General features: G+C 43.1%; 1 protein-coding gene across 1 annotated transcript; it reads right to left on the bottom strand.

Annotated features, from left to right (window-relative positions):
* Positions 1-10,832: 10,832 nt before the first annotated feature.
* On the bottom strand, positions 10,833-19,283 carry CHTF8 (chromosome transmission fidelity factor 8). Its single transcript, XM_089678862.1, has 3 exons — positions 19,203-19,283; positions 18,830-18,941; positions 10,833-11,473 (listed from the first exon to the last, which is right to left on the bottom strand). The coding sequence occupies exons 1-3, from the start codon at positions 19,223-19,225 to the stop codon at positions 11,252-11,254; spliced, it is 357 nt and encodes a 118-aa protein (XP_089534988.1). The 5' UTR covers positions 19,226-19,283; the 3' UTR covers positions 10,833-11,251.
* Positions 19,284-19,289: the final 6 nt, after the last annotated feature.

Consider the following 19,289-nt stretch of genomic DNA (forward strand, 5'->3'; position numbering starts at 1 on the left):
AAACAAAAAGGGCCAATTTATTGTCCATCAGACTTTAGGAGGGGCTGGACTATGGCCAGCGGCAGTGGACATTTTCCTGGCATTAATGGGCGTAAACATTGCCACATTTGGTATTAGGGGGAGGAATAGGGTCACATTGTTGGTATCATTGGAAGGAACAGTGCCTTGTCATTGGTGTCACTGGGAGAAATGATTTTCCAACGTTGGTGTCAGTTGGCATATTAGTGTCTCAGAGAGTGATTGCTTTTATCCAGCCCTTGGAGCACTAAAGGGCTGCATCTGGCCCCCAGGCCGCAGTTTAGAGGACCACGGATTTAGAATATTATACTTATGTACTACAGGGTATTTATTTTTTTTTTTTAAATGTCCACTCTTAAAGCCCAGCCCCAGATTAATTTTTATAGATGTCCATCAGTCTGCTTAACCTGTTACCATCTGGCCCATGTTGATAAACGGCCGAACAGCAGCGCTGCCGATGCGGGTGGATGTTTCAAAACACGCCCCCCCGCATCCATTGCCTGTGCTCGCTCCCTAGGAGTGTGCGGTACCGTGATTGGTGCCCGTGATTGGACACAGCGGAACACAGATCGCTGTACGTGACCTCTGTGTTGTTGGGAATACAACAGCATGTACTATATAGTATTGTGTGTTAATATCACTTGACCAGTAGATGGCACTGTACACTAAGGTTACTATTGTGCATGTGTGTAAAACTTGTTGGTTCTCTCTCTTCCTCTTTCTCTCTTCAAAACCAAGATGTCTGCTGAAATGTGTTCTGTATGTTTGCAACTTAAGCCACACAAGTAAAACAGAGTTCTGCCTCATCACAAGCTACCAGTGTCTTCTCTAACACATAACCAACATGTGTGAGGTCACAATTCATGTGATCACTGATTGGCCAATCCTGACATCATTGCTTACTACTTGCAAAATCTGTGAATGATCACAGAGGTCACATGGTACAAGGCTATTCATAACAGCCTTGTACCATGTGACAAGCTGTGACCAATCACAGCTCTCACAGTATTTCTCAATGGCTGCAGGAATGCAGCCAGAGAGAAGGATAAATGATTGCTTTTACAGCCTTTATGGGTGTAAAAGCAATCAGTGTAAAAAAAAAATGTATATATCATCACCCCCCACAAGCAGTACAGTGTCAGTATGGTGACACTGTACTGCTAGGGTGACAGTATGTTAAATAAAAAAAAAAAAATTTTAAATTATAATTTTGGTTATAAACTAATTTGGGTTTTTTTTTTTTTTTTTCTAAAAAGATAGATGAATACATTTTGGCCAAGATTTATGAAGAAAGATTATTTATTTGCCAAATTTTTTAAGAAAAACACCTTTTTTTCCCAAAATTTGGACTTTTTCATTTATATAGCAAAAAAAATAAAAATCCCAGTGGTGAATAAATACCGCCAAAATAAAGTTTTATCTGTCTCAAAAAAATGCTAAACAAATTCATAAGGGTACAGTGTTGCATGACAGTGCAATTGTCATTCAAACTGTGACAGTACTGAAAGCTGAAAATTGGCCTGGCCTGGAAGGGGGTGAAAGCGTCCGGACTATAAAAAAAAAAAAAAAAAAGTCCTGGCTATAAAACTCACCTTCAGTTCAAAGCTGTCATGCGCAGTGCCTCTTCTCACAAGATGTCTTCAGCGACCCAAAGGACTTGAAGCTGATCTCCATTCAGTGTTAACACTATACTATTCTTTGCTGCCCCCTTAGACAGAGTTAACTGCTCATGTAGTCTAGGGGGTAAGGAATAAGCCTACCTTGTTCCTCGTGCCTCCGGGACCCAGAACACTCCTTTCCTCTCCTCTGTGAATGGGTCCTTGACATACTCTTGTACAATGCTGCTCCTGCATAGCACTTGATAATGTAGAAAGGCTGCGACCTGACCAGCGAAGAATAGGAGCAACTTCAAGGACCAGTCACATGGTGGGTGAGAAGCCTGAGTAAGCAAGGAATAAGTTAAAGTGCTAGTAAACCACAGCTCAAAAAAAAAAAAAAATCCCCTGCAAGGTAATGTCATAATGTGATAGTATGCATCGCATACTAGCACATCATGAAGGACTTGCCTTAAAATGAAGCCCTCCAGCGCGTGCCGTCACTGCTGCCGAGGCTTCCATCTTCACCCGGTCCTCCAACTGGCCAAGTTGCGATGCGCATGTGGGAGTTCCAGGTCACGGCACAGTGCCGTGGGTATGTCGTTCCTTCAGAGCGCATGCGCGGCTCTCAGAGTGAATGCCTCCTAAACAGTGCAAGTTTAGGAGATAGTAATTTTACCTACAGGTAAGCTTTATTATAGGTAAAAGTATAAAAAAAAAGGTTAATAAAAACAGAATAGGCGAGCGCTAAAACCGTGAGCAACTGATGCACCAAAAAGGTAACCAAAAACAACCTCCAAAGCAGTCAAAATAAATATAGGTGCAGCGCTAAAATCTTAATCAATATAATGCAACCATATGCAATAAATATATAGAATGCACGAATCACATGATTAATGGTAGATAAAGTGACAAAGTGCAAATATTGTGCTAATAAATTGTATACACAATAAAGTGATAATAAAGTGGCAATCATGAGCACTTAATAGTGCTAAACTATCTAATTCCAATAAATAATCATGGGAATGTCCAGAAGGTGCTACTCGTGAAGATCCATCCAAAATGATCTTAGGTAAGTGCTCTGTATATTTTAACGATTATCCAGGTGATGTGCCGTGAATATGTTAAGATTGCGCACTCACCAGATGCGTAATCATATTACGCATTTGTATGTTTAGTTGTCAGCCGGAGGTCCCCTTAAGGATGTGAACAGCCTGGTCTGGTCAGAGAGAGATATCCCCTTCCCCTGGGTTGTCTGCAGCACCTCAGCTGTCCTCCAGAATGGGCTCTGTGGGATCAGCAAGTGTTTGATAAAAAAAAAAGTTTACTACCAGTAACTAAACTAAAAGGAAAATATTTTTTTTTTTTTAAGTTTTGAACAGTTTTCAGGGAGCATTATCACAGCAACCTACATTCCCAGTGTAGAGCGGGGCACTGACGTCATAACGTCAGCCCCACTCTTTGCAATGGAGGACTACCTAACCCACAGAAGAGGATCTTTCAGCACTACATGACCCAGTCTGAAGACTTTGAAATACATAAGTAACTGACTCCAGTTCCACCATTCTAGCAAAAATAGTCCAAGGCAATGCAGCTGGGCCCATACCATGTCTGGGATGGCGGCGGTCATCAAGGTCTTGCATTCTCATCGTCTGAGAGAGACTCATAAAAGCTGCTCGATCTCTTTTACAGAGGAAATAATTCTTGGCACGTTCATAATCATTCTGAACCTCCCTGAAGGTTTCCTGACCAGAAAGACATGGGAGTAAAAGTCCTGAATGTCCTGGTCTGTTGAAACTTTCCAGAATAACTTGTTCTTTTTTCAGCTGAATATATTTCATAGTTTTTGCTTTCTCTTGGTCACCTTGGGGTTTGTCATTAAAATGTAAAAAAAAAACAAAAAAAAAAAAAAAAACCACTTGGATGGAAGACCTACAAATTAAAGGAAATAGCCTTCCCTTGTACTCTGCAGTACAAATAGGTTGCTAGAAATCTTTTCTCACGGACTGTAAAAAAAAGAAAAAAAGAGCCTCTCCCTCACCCTTAGAGGTTTCAGTAGTATTGAACAGAATACCACCTTTTTTTTTTTTCTTTTCACCCAAAAGACCCTCTCTTCTTTGTTTCTTCGCCATTATTGGTACCGGCCTGAGATGTTCTGCTGAGCAAAAAAAGGCTTCTTTCCTCTGTGTCTAAGTGGAAATGTTTTACCCTTTTCAGAACAGGTTAGAACTGCCTCCAGGCCTGTAACAAAAAGCGAGTTTCCTATGAAAGGGAATTCACAAAAACTTCATCTTGGAGATTATATCCCCATCCCACATCCTGATCCATAACACCCTTGTGGCACAATAATAATACCTGAAGCTCTAGCAGTGATTAAAGTGATTGTAAATCTTTGGGGTTTTTTCCCTTATTAAAATAATAAAACATGCTTACCTGCTCTGTGTAATGCCCCGATCCTCCTTTTCTCAGGTCTCCAGCCAGTGCTCCCGGCTCCTCCCCTTTATCCAGTGCCCCCACAGAAAACTGTTTCCTATGGGGGCACTCAGGCGGGCTCCCTCCTGGAAGGCAGTGGCAGGAAGGGGTTAAACAGCAGTTCTTCCTCAGAAATAAAGGGAGCCCTTGACATAAAGAAAGAAAAAAAAAAAAGCTTTCTTCCTGGGTCCTGCCATACTTTAGGAATTAATCTTTAAGACCGCATTTACACGGGACACTTCTGAATGATGGAAACTGATTGCTGGAAAACGTAGGTTAAAAAAACGTCTATTTAGGTACGTGTAGAAGCGTTTTTTTTTTTTAAAGATAAGCACAGGAGAACCTCCCAAATGCCCAGAATGCACTGAAAAGTGGTAAATTATTAACTATTTCAGACTGTTTCAGAGAAATACAGAGAGTAGAAGCAGAGATAGCAGTATGTGTTGAGATAATTAGGTGTGAGTTGCTCATTAACATTTCTTTTGTTTCCAAGGGTGGGAAAGGTGTCTGGTGGAGGGAGTCATTAAGGTCACCTGGCAGGGGGTCTTCATGAAGAATTTGAGGTGTGAATGGTCATTAACATATCTTTTGTTTCCAAGGGTGGGAGAGGTCTGAGGTGTGAACTGGTCATTACAATGTGTGACAAGCTTGGTGGGGACATCCTGTGTTCAGTGTTTTGTCCATCTGAGCACCTTGAAAATGCTTTGCATGCATTTTTCATGATGAAAAAAAGGCTCTGGATCAGGAACTGGAAGAGTTAAAAAAAACAAATTCAAACGCTTATGAACACGATTTGCTGCGTTTACAAGTGTTTTGCGTTTGAAACGCTGAAAAACATCGACTGGTGCGTTAAAAAAACAACAACTGTAAACTCCAATGCCTGTAAACGACTGTAAACGACGATGTGTACAAGGACACATAGGAAAACATTAGGGAGAGTTCAGGGGCTGCTGAAAAAAACAGAGAAAAGCTCCTAAACGTGTGTTTATCAGCTGCAGTGTACATGAGCCCTAAGTGACTGACGGACAGAAACGATGGCTAATGAGCCTCAATCTGTTCTGAGTTACAGGGGTTGGACAAAATTATGGAAAAACCAGGTAAAAAAACGAAACTGTTATCGAATATGGTGTTGGACTGCCTTTGGCATCCAAGCCTGAATTCTCCTGGGAATTGACAAGTCTTGGATGGTGGATAATGGAATTGGATACCACTCTTCGTGCAAAAATCGTTCTAATTCTTGCCAAGATGCCAGAGGCAGATAACAAGCCCAAACCTTGCTCTCCAAAAATGACCATAGTGGCTCTATGAGAGGTGTGCGGTGCCCAGGGAAGGTGCAAGACTTCATTTGCATGCTGGCCAACCACGATTTGACAACACCAGCTGTGTGAATTGGAGTATTGTCGTCTTGGTAAATAACACGTCTGTACCATGGGGTGCACATGGTCTGCAAAAATGTGTACATAGTCGCTGGCAGTGACTCTACTTTTCAAAGTAATGATGGGGCCTGCAGAATACCAAGACATGGCTGGCCAAACCATGATTGCACCACCACCATGCTTTACCGTTGGCACAAGACAGTCCTGGTCATAAGCTTGGGACGGTGTTCGGTGCATGAAAACACATCCGATGGTTGGGAACAGCATGAAGCTCGATTCATTGGACCATATTAGTCTTCCATTTACTGCACCACTCTCTCCTCTGCTGAGCATTAATATCGGTCACTAGCGGTTTGGCAATTGCGGCTCACCCGTGAGTGTTCTGTTTACGGAGTTCCCTCCACACAGTTTTTGCAGACCCAGGCTTTGGAAGACTGAGATTGAGCTCTGCAGTCACTTTTGCAGCAGCTGTTTTCTTACTCCGAGTCACAATCCTTTGGTCTCTTTCGGTGAGTTGACCACGTTTTCCCAGAAACTGTACATGTCGTCATAACCTTTGATACTGCGCTTCACGACACAGCAAATAAATTGGCAACTTCAGTCACAGAGGCACCAGATAAGCGGCATCAACAATTTGCCCTCTTTGAACCTCAGTAAGCTCTGACACGATTCCGTGTTACTAGCAGCACACGCAGTGAATGACGGAAAGTGAGACTTCACACCTGTTAACTAGGTGTCTCATCACACAGCTGAAGCAAAAGAATGGCACATCACTTATGCTTTCAACGGGACAGCACAGTGGCTAAATGGTTAGCACCGCCTGGCAGTACTAGGGTCGTTAGTTCGAATCCCAGCCACGGCCCTATGTGCCTGGAGTTTGCATGTTCTCCCTGTGCCTGCGTGGGTTTCCTCCCACACTTTAAAGGCATGCTGGTAGGTTAATTAGATCCTGTCTAAATTGGCCCTAGTATATGAATGTGAGTTAGGGACCTTAGATTGTACGCCCCTTGAGGGCTAGGGACTGATGTGAATGTACAATATATATATGTAAGGCACTGCGTAAAATTGACGGCGCTATATAAGTACCTGAAATAAACGTGAAACATGTCGTCACTTTCATACCTGCAAGTTATGCAGTGTTTCCATATTTTTGTCCAATCCTCTGTATATATAGTCTCTTCAACAGGAATCAAACACCTAGTTTCAGGGTGGCTGCATTTACCTCCTCTCACCCCGAACAAAGAGCTGAAGCCCTGGGTCTGACAGCACAGATCTAAAGGTAGACACCATCTCTTGTGCATAGAGCTCACGTATTCTCTCATCATGGAGGACGATTCTGTACCTGCTAAAAACATAAAGCATTTCTCCATACTAAGCTGATAAACTCTACATTACATTAACACATCGTTCAGATAGAACAATCAATTCCAGGATGTGGTGCATGTAGCATCTTCCAAAGTGGATCAAGGATGGTTGCTTATTTGTGATCACTGTCAGTTGACATCGATCGTAAAAACTAAAGGCGTACCTCGGTTTACGAATTTAATGCGTTCTCCGGGTCGTTTCGTATTGCAACACGCGGTTTCCCATAGGAATGCATTGAAAACCAAATTAATCCGTTCCGGAGCTCAGAAAAAAAGTTACAAAAAAAAAGTCTTTTATCTGCTCAAAACTCCTTATAAAGTGCATTTTAAAGGCATAAATACTGTACAGGGACATGATTACAAAACAAATTTGTAAATGCCTTGAAAACCAATTATTATATTATTATTATTATTATACAGGATTTATGGCGCCAACAGTTTTCTCAGCGCTTTACAATATAATGGGAGACAATACAGGAACAATACAGTTCAATACAAGAGGGTTAGGAGGGCCTGATCCTGGGAGCTTACAATCTAAGAGGAAGGGGCTAGTGGTACAAAGGTAATAACTGTGGAGGATGGACTGGTAGGAGGAGTAGAAGATTCCATTATTAGCCGAGGGCAGGATAGGCTTCCCTGAAGAGATAGGTTTTCAGAGATCGCCTAAAAGTGCGCAGAGTAGGCGATAGTCTGATAAATTGGGGTAGAGAGTCCCAGAGAGAAGCTTTGGAGAAGTTCTGGAGATGAACATTGGAGGAGTTGACAAGGGAGCTAGAGAGCAATTAATCTGTTCCGGAGGTCAGAAAAAAGTTAAAAAAAAAGTCTTATCTGTTCAAAACGCTTTATAAAGTGCACTTTAACCCCCCTGGCGGTATGATTATTTCCGTTTTTTTGTGCTGAAAGCGGTACCATTATTTTGCATGGAAATATGTAGTTTTTTATTGTAGGCTGTAATTTTTAGGAATAACTCACTGAAATCTGTCCGAACAAGAGTCTAGTAAACATCCCGGGTATGATAAAATTTGAATCACGAAATCATAAATTATAATTTAATAAATAATCATAAAAAATAATAATATAATAATAATACATTTAATTCAATAATATAATCAAACCAAAAACACTGAAATTTGAAAAAAGCACCAAGTTCGCACATCGCTGAGCAAAGTCGCAAAATCGTTTTCAGTGTCTGATGACGAATTTCCCCACGAATCATCACTCAATTCTGCAAGTGGTTCTGATTTACTATCGCTGTTCTCTAGCCGGTCTAAAACCGATTTTGACATAAAGGGACGCTTTTTGGACGCCATGGACTTTTCTAAGTTTCCAGGCAGAAAGAACAGTCAAAATGCAGGCAGGGCACAGGACAAAGCACTCGGGACAAAATGTATGTGAAATGCATTGAAACAGGAATGTTTTACTATGTAATAGTCATTTTAACAAAAATGACATTTTTTAAAAATTTCAAATTTGCCGCCGGTTCCGGCGCCTGTACGTCCCGACGTCACAGGGATCGGAACACGGAAGCCGGATGCCGGCATCGGCCGGAGGAGATGGCCGGGGATGCTGCAGGGGACACATCGCGGGAGCGAAGGACAAGGTAAGTGCTGCAGGGACTCCCTGAGCAACGCCGCATGGTAAGCCCGAGTGTAGCTCGGGGTTACCGCTTTTGGTACTGATTTTACCCCGAGCTACACTCGGGAATACCGCTAAGGAGGTTAAATGCACGGGGCTGGCACTATAAACCTCCCAGACGCAATGCATCCTGGGTAAACTTACTTCGTATTGCAAAAAAAAAAAAAAAAAATGTAAACCGAGGCATTATTTTCAATGGATTTTCATTCGTAAACCGGAAATCACGTGAACCTAGGCGTTGGTAAATCGAGGTGCGCCTGTAGTTTTGTTGTCTAGGCTAAATCCCCGATTTTGTCTTTATAATTAGCTTGATAAAACACAGACAGGGAGACACCAACAAACAATGGCACAAAATCCTAACCAGAATGCAGCTTCTAAAGCCAGCCATAGAAGGAGCGAATCTCAGCCCGTTCAACAAGGACCAGACAAGATACGATCCATCTGTGGGCAGGTTGAAGTCGATCCATCGATTGACTTCAGTACAACCTGCCCGCCAGCTTTCCTTTCAATTACTGCCCACGTCTATAACTTCCAGCAGAACACAATAGCAGTGCAGGAGGGATTCCCCAAATAACATGGACTGTGTTGATGGAGGGGAGAAAAAAAAAAAAAATCTAGGAATTTTCTTTCCTGCAACCCCTGATTAAGACAGTGGTCATGCAGGAATAAAACTGTACACAGAAGGTCATATTCTGAAAATCGCTAAAAGGTTAACCTTTAACCACTTCATGTCCGGACACTTTCACCCCCTTCCTGTCCAGGCCCATTCAGCGCTATCACACTTTGAATGACAATTGCGCGGTCATGCAACACTGTACCCATATGAATTTAGCATTTTTTGAGACAGATAAAACTTTATTTTGGTGGTATTTATTCACCACTTGGATTTTTATTTTTTTGCTATATAAATTAAAAAGTCCAAACATTTCGAAAAAAGTGTTTTTCTTATAAAATTTAGCAAATAATCTTTCTTCATAAATCTTTGCCAAAATGTATTCAGCTATCTTTTTAGTAAGAAAAAATAACCCAAATTAGTTTTATAACCAAAAATTATAATTTTTCAAAAACTTTTTTTTTTAATTTTATATTATTTTTTTTTTTTTAAAATACTGTCACCCTAGCAGTACATTGTCACCATAGTGACACTGTACTACTTGTGGAGGATGATGAAGATTTTTTTTTTTTTACACTTTTATGGGTATAAAAGCAATCATGTCTCCTTCTCTCTGGCTGCATTCTTGCAGCCATTGAGAAATACTGTGAGTGTCAGGGATCCCGGTCTTCGACGCGGCGCACGAATCTGCGCATGCGCGGATCGCCCAGGTACATCAGCGGGCGGGCAGTAGGACCTGGGCGGCCGCGCATGCACACTCACGCACACGGGCGCGCGCCTGGCACCAATGACGGTGCAGGGCGCGCTATTTAAACCGGCCAGGCAATGTCCTCATTGCCGCAAGGTCTTGTTCCTGTTCCTGTCAAGTACGTTTCCTTGTTGCCAAACTCTGCTTGTCCTGATTTATGCTGACCCTCTCCTGCTCTGACCCCCGGCTCATCCCTGACCATTCCTCTGCCTGTAGTTACTGCTGTTTTGGACCCTCTGTTACTGAACCCGGCATGTGACCTGACTACTCTTTGCCTGCTGCTTGGTACCGCACCTGTCCCCACTGTTACCGACCCGGCTAGTCTGACCACGCTCATTCCTAGCAGTAATCCATCCCGCTCGGACCTGGACCCGTCAGCCCCTTCACAGCAGGCTCATCCCGGGCACATACCCTCAGCGGAACCCCTCTACTATAGCCGGGTGCGCCCAGGGGCGCGACCTGGTTCCAGTCTTGCACAAAGTCATCCCCACCATCAGGGGCTCTGGTGAAAAGGCAGACTGGGACTTAGACTCCGCGTCCTGGGAAATCCCGTGCTGTGGACCACTAGAGATCCCGTTGGGCAGAGCCCGACAGTGAAATCTGTGATTGGTCACAGCTTGACACATGGTACAAAGATGTTGTGAATAGCCCTGTACCATGTGATCTCTGTGATCATTCACAGATTTCACACGTAGTAAAAATGATGTCAGAAGTGACATCTTGCTTACTACTATTCATGTGATCACTGATTGGCCAATCAGTGATCACATGATCAAGACCTCACACAGAGGTCCCATACAGCGATCAGTGTTCCGCTGTGTCCAGAGGACACAGCAGGCACCTGATCGCTCTACCGCGTGCTCCCAGGGAGCGTGCACAGGCATGGAATGTGGGAGAACGTTTATAAACGGCCACCCGCCCCTGAATTGCTCCTGTACGGCTGTTTATGTACATGGGCTGGACTGGGAGTGGTTAAGGAATACAGGGAAAAGTGTGAATGACAGCTGACAATAGAATGTAATAATGTTTTTATATAAATAAGAATCGACATTTTACAGACATTTTTTACTTACATCAAAACAGGAAAAAAACGACATCAAGATACAAAAAAAAAAAGAAATTGTTAAGTTCAAACAGGTGGCTTGCTGAACATTTCACCAAGTGTCCTCCAAACTGGGCTTCAGGATGAGATGCTCCCCATTCAATATGTACCAAACCATCGATAACCTAACTCCGTAGGGTGTACAGTCAGCCAAAAGTACATAAGTAACCATAAAAAAGCAATCAGCAGACATTCTTCCATACAAGTTACCTATATGAACAGAGGCTAAAGCTCATGAAGTGGAACACATGGAAACTCTGCAGAGAAGTTGCAGATTCTGAACATGTGGCATTAGACTGTGTTTTCCGATCAGGTTTGGCTCATTTTCTCACACCTTCCTGGGAACATTGGTGATGATAGGCTTTGGCCTCGTCTTAAAAATAATCTTCTTCTTGATAAGTGCGGTCACAATGTATTTGGTCTCCACAGCCGTTTGTTCAGCTTCCTCCTGGTGGACGTTGCTAGTCTTCACTAGAACAGCGAATGGCTTCTCTAACCGTGCGGTCTTCCCATAGAGGATGTGATGGCCAATGATGAGGAGGGGGACACCCTGGTGACGAAGTACACAAAGTCGCAATTAATCCCCAAGATATGCAACCCATTCAGTGATTTAGATCAACCAATAATAACACATGAAAACGTTAAAGTGGATCTGAACTTAAAAAGTGAAGATCTGCAATCTGGTAGGTGAAATCTGGAGATGATAAAGCCGAACTCCAGAGACAATTCAGTTACACTTGCAGTGGAACCTCAACACGCTGAAAGGATAACCCCTGGTTCACATATATGCGGCCGTGTTTTGCGCGGGCACAAAAGCCCATTCATTTTTTATTATAATACAGGATTTATATATTATTATTATTATTATTATACAGGATTTATATAGCGCCAACAGTTTGCTCAGCGCTTTACAATATAACGGGAGACAATACAGCAACAATACAGTTCAGTACAAGAGGGATAGGAGGGCCCTGATCCTGGGAGCTTACAATCTAGGAGGGAGGGGCTAGTGGTACAAAAGGTAGTAACTGGACTGGTAGGAAGAGTAGAAGATTCCAGTATCAGCTGAGGGCAGGATAGGCTTCCCTGAAGAGATAGGTTTTCAGAGATCGCCTAAAAGTGAGCAGAGTAGGCGATAACCTGATAAATTGGGGTAGAAAGTTCCAGAGGATGGGGGAAGCTTTGGAGAAGTCCTGGAGACCAGCATGGGAGGAGGAGACAAGGGAGCTAGAGCGTAGGAGGTCTTGCGAGGAGCGGAGAGTACGGTTTGGGTGATATTTAGAGACAAGATCAGTGATGTAATTTGGGGCAGAGTTATAAATGGCTTTATACGTCATTTGAATGGACTCCCGTGCCCTGGGACACGCAGGGAAGAAGTCCCTGCACTTCTTTGCAAACCGCAGCCTGCATGGGAACCTCGGTTCCCAGTGCGGTTGCGATTGCCAGTGCAGGCGGCGTGCCATTAGAATTTTATTTTATTTCAGGTACTTATATAGCGCCATCAATTTACGCAGCACTTTACATATATATTGTACATTCACATCAGTCCCTAACCCTCAAGGGGCGTACAAGCTAAGGTCCCTAACTCACATTCATACATACACATACTAGGGACAATTTAGACAGGAGCCAATTAACCTACCAGCATGTTTTTGGAGTGTGGGAGGAAACCAGAGTACCCGGAGGAAACCCACACAGGCACAGGGAGAACATGCAAACTCCAGGCAGGTGGTGCTGTGGTTGGGATTCGAACCAACGACCCAAGTACTGCCAGGTGGAAGTGCTAACCATTTAGCCACTGTACTGCCCCCATTGAAAGCATAAGTGATGTGACATTCTTTTGCTTCTGCTGTGTGATGAGACACCTCGTTAACAGGTGTGAAGTCTCACTTTTCGTCATTCACTGCGTGTGCTGCTAGTAACACGGAATCGTGTCAGAGCTTACTGAGGTTCAAAGAGGGCACATTGTTGGTGCTTCAGTGGTGCTGCCCATTAGTGCCTCCTCATCAATGCCCACCAGCGCCACCTCATCAGTGCAACCTATCAGTGCCTCCTCATCAATGCACATCAGTGAAGGAGAAAAATTACCTGTTTGCAAAATTGTATAATAGAAATAAAGAAAAACTTTTTTTTTCTAAATTTTTGGTCTTTTTTAATTTGTTCAAAAAATAAAACACCCAGTGGTGATTGAATACCACCAAATGAAAGCTATTTGTGTGAAAAAAATGATACAAATGTCCTATGGGTACAGTGTTGCATGACTGTGCAATTGTCATTCAAAGCACGACAGCGCTGAAAGCTGAAAATTGGCCTGGGCAGGAAGGTGGTAAAAGTGCTCGGTAGGCAAGGGGTTAACATAAAGGGGGAGATTCAGTAAAGCTGCTACACTCAGAATCGGGTGCAGCTGTGCATGGTATCCAATCAGCTTCTAACTTCAGCTGGTTCAGTTAAGCTTTGGCAATAAAACCTGGAAGCTGATTGGTCGCTGTGCAGAAGTGCACCTGATTTTGCACTCTCCAGCTTTAGTAAATAACCCCCATAGTATCATATTCCATTAAGGCAGCTTTAGGGCTCACAGACTGGAAAGGCATGTGATGTAAACTCCCAGGATCAGGGCCCTCCTATCCCTCTTGTATTGAACTGTATTGTTGCTGTATTGTCTCCCTTATATTGTACAGCGCTGAGCAAACTGTTGGCGCTATATAAATCCTGTATAATAATATAATAATAATAATAATAATAATAATAATAATAAAAGGCAGAGGTACGACTCCAGGGAAACATTGTAGGCTTAACAAACGGGAGGAAAGCAAAGCTATTTTACATGGGGAATACTGCAAAGAACAAGAGGTGGCAGAAGTCGTCATTTTGCACATCCAAGTGACTCCTAGAAATGTGTTTTTTCTTTTTCCCAGAAGACAGAGAATCTCCAAACCGTTCATTCCAGAGAGCAATCCAGGCAGTGGAGCCCTGAAGGGCAGTTGCTGGGCAACACCTAGTGGCTTTATTGTGTATTACAACTGAGCCAATATTTGAAGCCTTTTATTTTTATGTGTAATGCAGGCCATAGACGGGTCGAAAATCGGCCAATTTTTTCGGCCGAAAAAAGAAAAAAAAATTGGGTTGGCCGTTTTTCGGGGGTTTGGCACATTTTTTTTATCGGTAAAGTGGAAAAAATTTGGCTGTTTATCCCGGCAATAATGGGCAAATTGGCCGATCGTTTTACCGATAAAAAATCTGCACATGAGCAGTGACCTGCAAGAAGATGAAAAAGAAGGAGAAGAAGAGGAAGGAGGAAAAGAAGAAGGAAAAGAAGAAGGAGAAAAAGGAAAAGAAGAAGAAGGAGAAAAAGGAAAAGAAGAAGAAGGAGAAAAAGGAAAAGAAGAAGAAGGAGAAAAAGGAAAAGAAGAAGAAGGAGAAAAAGGAAAAGAAGAAGAAGGAGAAAAAGGAAAAGAAGAAGAAGGAGAAAAAGGAAAAGAAGAAGAAGGAGAAAAAGGAAAAGAAGAAGAAGGAGAAAAAGGAAAAGAAGAAGAAGGAGAAAAAGGAAAAGAAGAAGAAGGAGAAAAAGGAAAAGAAGAAGAAGGAGAAAAAGGAAAAGAAGAAGAAGGAGAAAAAGGAAAAGAAGAAGAAGGAGAAAAAGGAAAAGAAGAAGAAGGAGAAAAAGGAAAAGAAGAAGAAGGAGAAAAAGGAAAAGAAGAAGAAGGAGAAAAAGGAAAAGAAGAAGAAGGAGAAAAAGGAAAAGAAGAAGAAGGAGAAAAAGGAAAAGAAGAAGAAGGAGAAAAAGGAAAAGAAGAAGAAGGAGAAAAAGGAAAAGAAGAAGAAGGAGAAAAAGGAAAAGAAGAAGAAGGAGAAAAAGGAAAAGAAGAAGAAGGAGAAAAAGGAAAAGAAGAAGAAGGAGAAAAAGGAAAAGAAGAAGAAGGAGAAAAAGGAAAAGAAGAAGAAGAAGGAGAAAAAGGAAAAGAAGAAGAAGAAGGAGAAAAAGGAAAAGAAGAAGAAGAAGGAGAAAAAGGAAAAGAAGAAGAAGAAGAAGGAAAAGGAAAAGAAGAAGAAGGAAAAGAAGAAGAAGGAAAAGAAGAAGAAGGAAAAGAAGAAGAAGGAAAAGAAGAAGAAGGAAAAGAAGAAGAAGGAAAAGAAGAAGAAGGAAAAGAAGAAGAAGGAAAAGAAGAAGAAGGAAAAGAAGAAGAAGGAAAAGAAGAATTCCAGTCCGCTATTATATTTGACATGAAAAAGTATTGAGGTTGCAACAATGTATCTATTTGTATCCGAATAAAAACATCTGTATCCGAAATGGATACATTGTTGCAACCTCAAGACTTTTTCATGTCAAATATAATAGCGGAGCTCTCTGCAGGGACAGAAGTAATTAAATGCCGGCCGTAGACGGGATGAAAATCGGCCAATTTTTTTTACCGTTGGTGGTAACGTCGGCCTATTGAACAAACGATTTTTCGTTTTTTTTTAAAACGAAAGTTTTTCGACCCGTCTATGACCTGCATAAGGCTCCATGTACACTGCAGCTGATAACCTCACGTTTGGGAGCTGTTCTGCTTTTTTTTTCAGCAGCCCCTGAACTCTCCGTAATGTTCTCCTATGTGTCCATGTACACATCGTCGTTTACAGGCAGTTGAGTTTACACTCGTTTTTGACCACACCAAACCTGCGTTCAGGAGTAGATGTTATCAGCATTTCAAACGCTTGTAAACGCGGCTAACCGTTTGGAAATTTTTTCTAACTCTTCCACTTCCAGATGCTGTCCAGAGCCTTTTTTCATCATGAAAAATGCATGCAAAGCGTTTTCCCGGTACTCAAATGGACCCGGTACACCATACTTGGAGGTTTCGCATGAAAGAAAATATGTTAGATTGTACGCCCCTTGAGGGTTAGGGACTGATGTGAATGTACAATATATATGTAAAGTGCTGGGTAAATTGATAGCGCTATATAAGTACCTGAAATAAATGTTAGACATTGCTGCAATCATTTCTGCACAGAAATGAGCCGGAACACATCCAAACACCACAAAAAAAACAAAAAAAAGACAGCTAATCCCAATAAATACTTCTCTCTCTGCTTCTGCTCTCTCTATTTCTCTCATAATGTCTGAAATAGGTAATTCTGGGCATTAGGAAGGTCTCCTGAGGTTATCTTTAAAAAAACACTTCTAAACGTAAATGCACATAAACGCACATAAACACGGTACGCAAACGCGGCTAAACTGACATTTTTTAACCTACGTTTTCCAGCAGTCAGTTTCCATTGTTCAGAAGTGTCCTGTGTACATGAAGCCTAAGGGCTCATGTACACGGGGGGTTTGGAAAACTCTTCTGAATGATGGAATCTGACTGCTGGAAAACGTAGGTTAAAAAATGTCTGTTTAGCTGCGTTTGCGTACCGTGTTTATGCGCTTTTACGTTTAGAAGCGTTTTTAAAAGGTAACCTCAGAAGACCTTCCCAAATGTCAAAAGTTGACTACTCATTCTAAGAATCCATGTACACGGGACGTTTGGAAAACTCTTCTAAACGATGGAAACTGACTGCTGGAAATAGAGGTTAAAAAAACGTCTGTTTAGCCGCGTTTGCATACCGTGTTTATGAGCATTTAGAAGCATTTTTTTTTAAGATAACCTCAGGAGACCTTCCAAAATGCCCAGAATGCACTGAAAAACAGTAAATAATTAACTATTTCAGACCTTTTGAGGGGAATAGAGAGAGCAGAAGCAGAGAGAACAGTATGTGTTGAGATGACCTGTGTTTTCTGGTTGTATTCACTATGGATCCCATCATGAGCATAATGCAGTGCGTTCTACCATTGTTTCCTTCACGCCAAACCTGGAACTGACTGCGCTGGTGTACTGGGTTCATTTGAATACATGGAAAACACTTTGCATGCATTTCTGATGAGGAAAAAAGGCTCTGGACAGCATCTGGATATGGAACAGTTAAAAAATGCTTCTAAATGCAAACGTTTATAAACGTGGTTAACTGCATTTACAAGCGTTTGAAACGCTGGTAAAATCTACTCTTGAATGCAAGTTTGGTGCGTTAAAAAGAAATGACTGTAAATGACGATGTGTACATGGACACATAGGAAAACATTAGGGAGAGTTCAGGGGCTGCTGAAAACAATGCAGAAAAGCTCCTAAATGTCAGTTTATCAGCTGCAGTGTACATGAGCCCTAACCATCGTCTCTTTGTCGTGTGCGCTCATTGCATGAAAGAACAATGCTTCATAAGGCAACACACGTTCATGATCCTCCCCCCCCCCCCCCCCCCCCTCAGTCTAGAACCCATAAGGGAATTAGCATTTCTGACAGACAACTGCAGTTTTACTTTCTTCTATGCAAGCTGTCTCTAGAAACAAAGGCAAGCTATCCTTTGATGGTGCTACTGGCAGATCTCCTCCATTCTCTGCTGGCTGCTGCACTCTCCTATGCAGGCCATAGACGAGTCGTTTATCAGCCAAATTTTCGTCCACACAAAAAAAAAAAAAAAAAAAAAAAAATTTAAAAAAAAAAATCGGCCAATATTCACGCTGTTAGTGGGGCCAGCCCGTTGGCCGTTTTTTGCACATCTTCTCATTTATTTTTTATTGGTCATGCTGGAAAATCCACGAGAAACAGCCGTTTTTCGTGGACATTGGTGGCAGCATCCAACGGCACCGACTGATTTTTAATTTATTGGCCAACACTTTGCCCAATAAACGGCCCGTCTATGGCCTGCATTAGCTACTGGTCTGCTGAGTGTAAAGGAAAATGGCGGAACCTCCCCTAGCAGACAGGCACACTACAGCTGCTATTTTGGCCAAGTGCTCGTCTGAAAGATAATATCAGGCACCTTGTTGTAGGGCTGGTATGTTTAACCCCTTACCTACCGGGCACTTATACCCCCTTCCTGTCCAGGCCAATTTTCAGCATTCAGCACTGTTGCACTTTGAATGACAATTGCGCAGTCATGCAACACTGGACCTATATGAAATTTAATTTTTTTTTCACAGAAATACAGCTTTCTTTTGGTGGAATTTACCCCCTGCTGGGTGTTTTCTTTTTTGCACTATAAACAAAAACAGAGCAAAGCATTTGACAGAAAAAAGTTTTTCTTTGTTTCTATTATAAAATTTTGCAAACTGGTAATTTTTCTCCTTCACTGATGTGTGTTGAGGCAGCACTGATGGGCACTGATGATGTGACACGAATAGGCAGCACTGATGGGCACTGATGATGTGACACGAATAGGCAGCACTGATGGGCACTGATGATGTGACACGAATAGGCAGCACTGATGGGCACTGATGATGTGACACGAATAGGCAGCACTGATGGGCACTGATGATGTGACACGAATAGGCAGCACTGATGGGCACTGATGATGTGACACAAATAGGCAGCACTGATGGGCACTGATGATGTGACACAAATAGGCAGCACTGATGGGCACTGATGATGTGACACAAATAGGCAGCACTGATGGGCACTGATGATGTGACACAAATAGGCAGCACTGATGGGCACTGATGATGTGACACGAATAGGCAGCACTGATGGGCACTGATATGCAACAATGATGGGAATTGATGGTTGGCATAACTAGGCACAGGTGAGTGGTCAGGATGCAGAGGTTTAAAGGTTGTGAAGAAGTTGAAGGTCAAAGGTCAGGGTGCAGAGGCTGGAGGTCGGGGTGCAGAGATCGAGGGGTTGCCGTGTGGAGGTCAGAGGTCAAAGGTTGAGTTCCAGAAGTTGCAGGTTGGAGGTCATGGAGCAGAGGTGGCGGTGCAGAGGTCAAAGGTTGGGTTTCAGAAGTTGCAGGTCGGAGGTCAGGTTGCAGAGGCTGGAGGTGGGCGTGTGGGGGTCGAGGTCAATGGTTGGGTTTCAGAAGTTGCAGGTCAGGGTGCAGAGGTCGGGCAGCTCACCTCCTTGGTGTAGTGAAGATCCCCCATCAGTTTCCCGGTCAGTCCATCCTCTCTCCGGGCCTCGATCTCCCCCTGGAGCTCCATCAGCATCCACTCCCCCGGATCCCCATCTCTGGAAGACAAGGACAGGGATCAGACACAACCCCTCCCCCCCCGGGGTCCCCCCCCCGGGGTCCCCCCTTCACACAGTGCGCCCCCCTCCGGCCAGACTCCAGTGCGGAATGGGTACTGTGGGAAAAAACAGATTACCTGAAGGGACCCCCACAGGACGGACCCCCCCCCCTACAGAACAGCCACTGTCTGTCCCTCTCAGGCTGAGTGCTGTGACCGGAGAGAAGCCCGCCGCCCTGCGTCCCTCCCCCGTTCTCCTCACCTGGACACCACAATCTGCACCATCCCGATTCCCTCCACCTCCGGACCCGAACTTCCCGCCTCTCCGCTCCGGGGGCGGTGCTTCTCC

This window comes from Staurois parvus, unplaced genomic scaffold, assembly GCF_062004578.1.
Source record: "Staurois parvus isolate SC_StPar_1 unplaced genomic scaffold, SC_StPar_1.0 ptg000211l, whole genome shotgun sequence".
Taxonomy (NCBI): Eukaryota; Metazoa; Chordata; class Amphibia; order Anura; family Ranidae; genus Staurois; species Staurois parvus.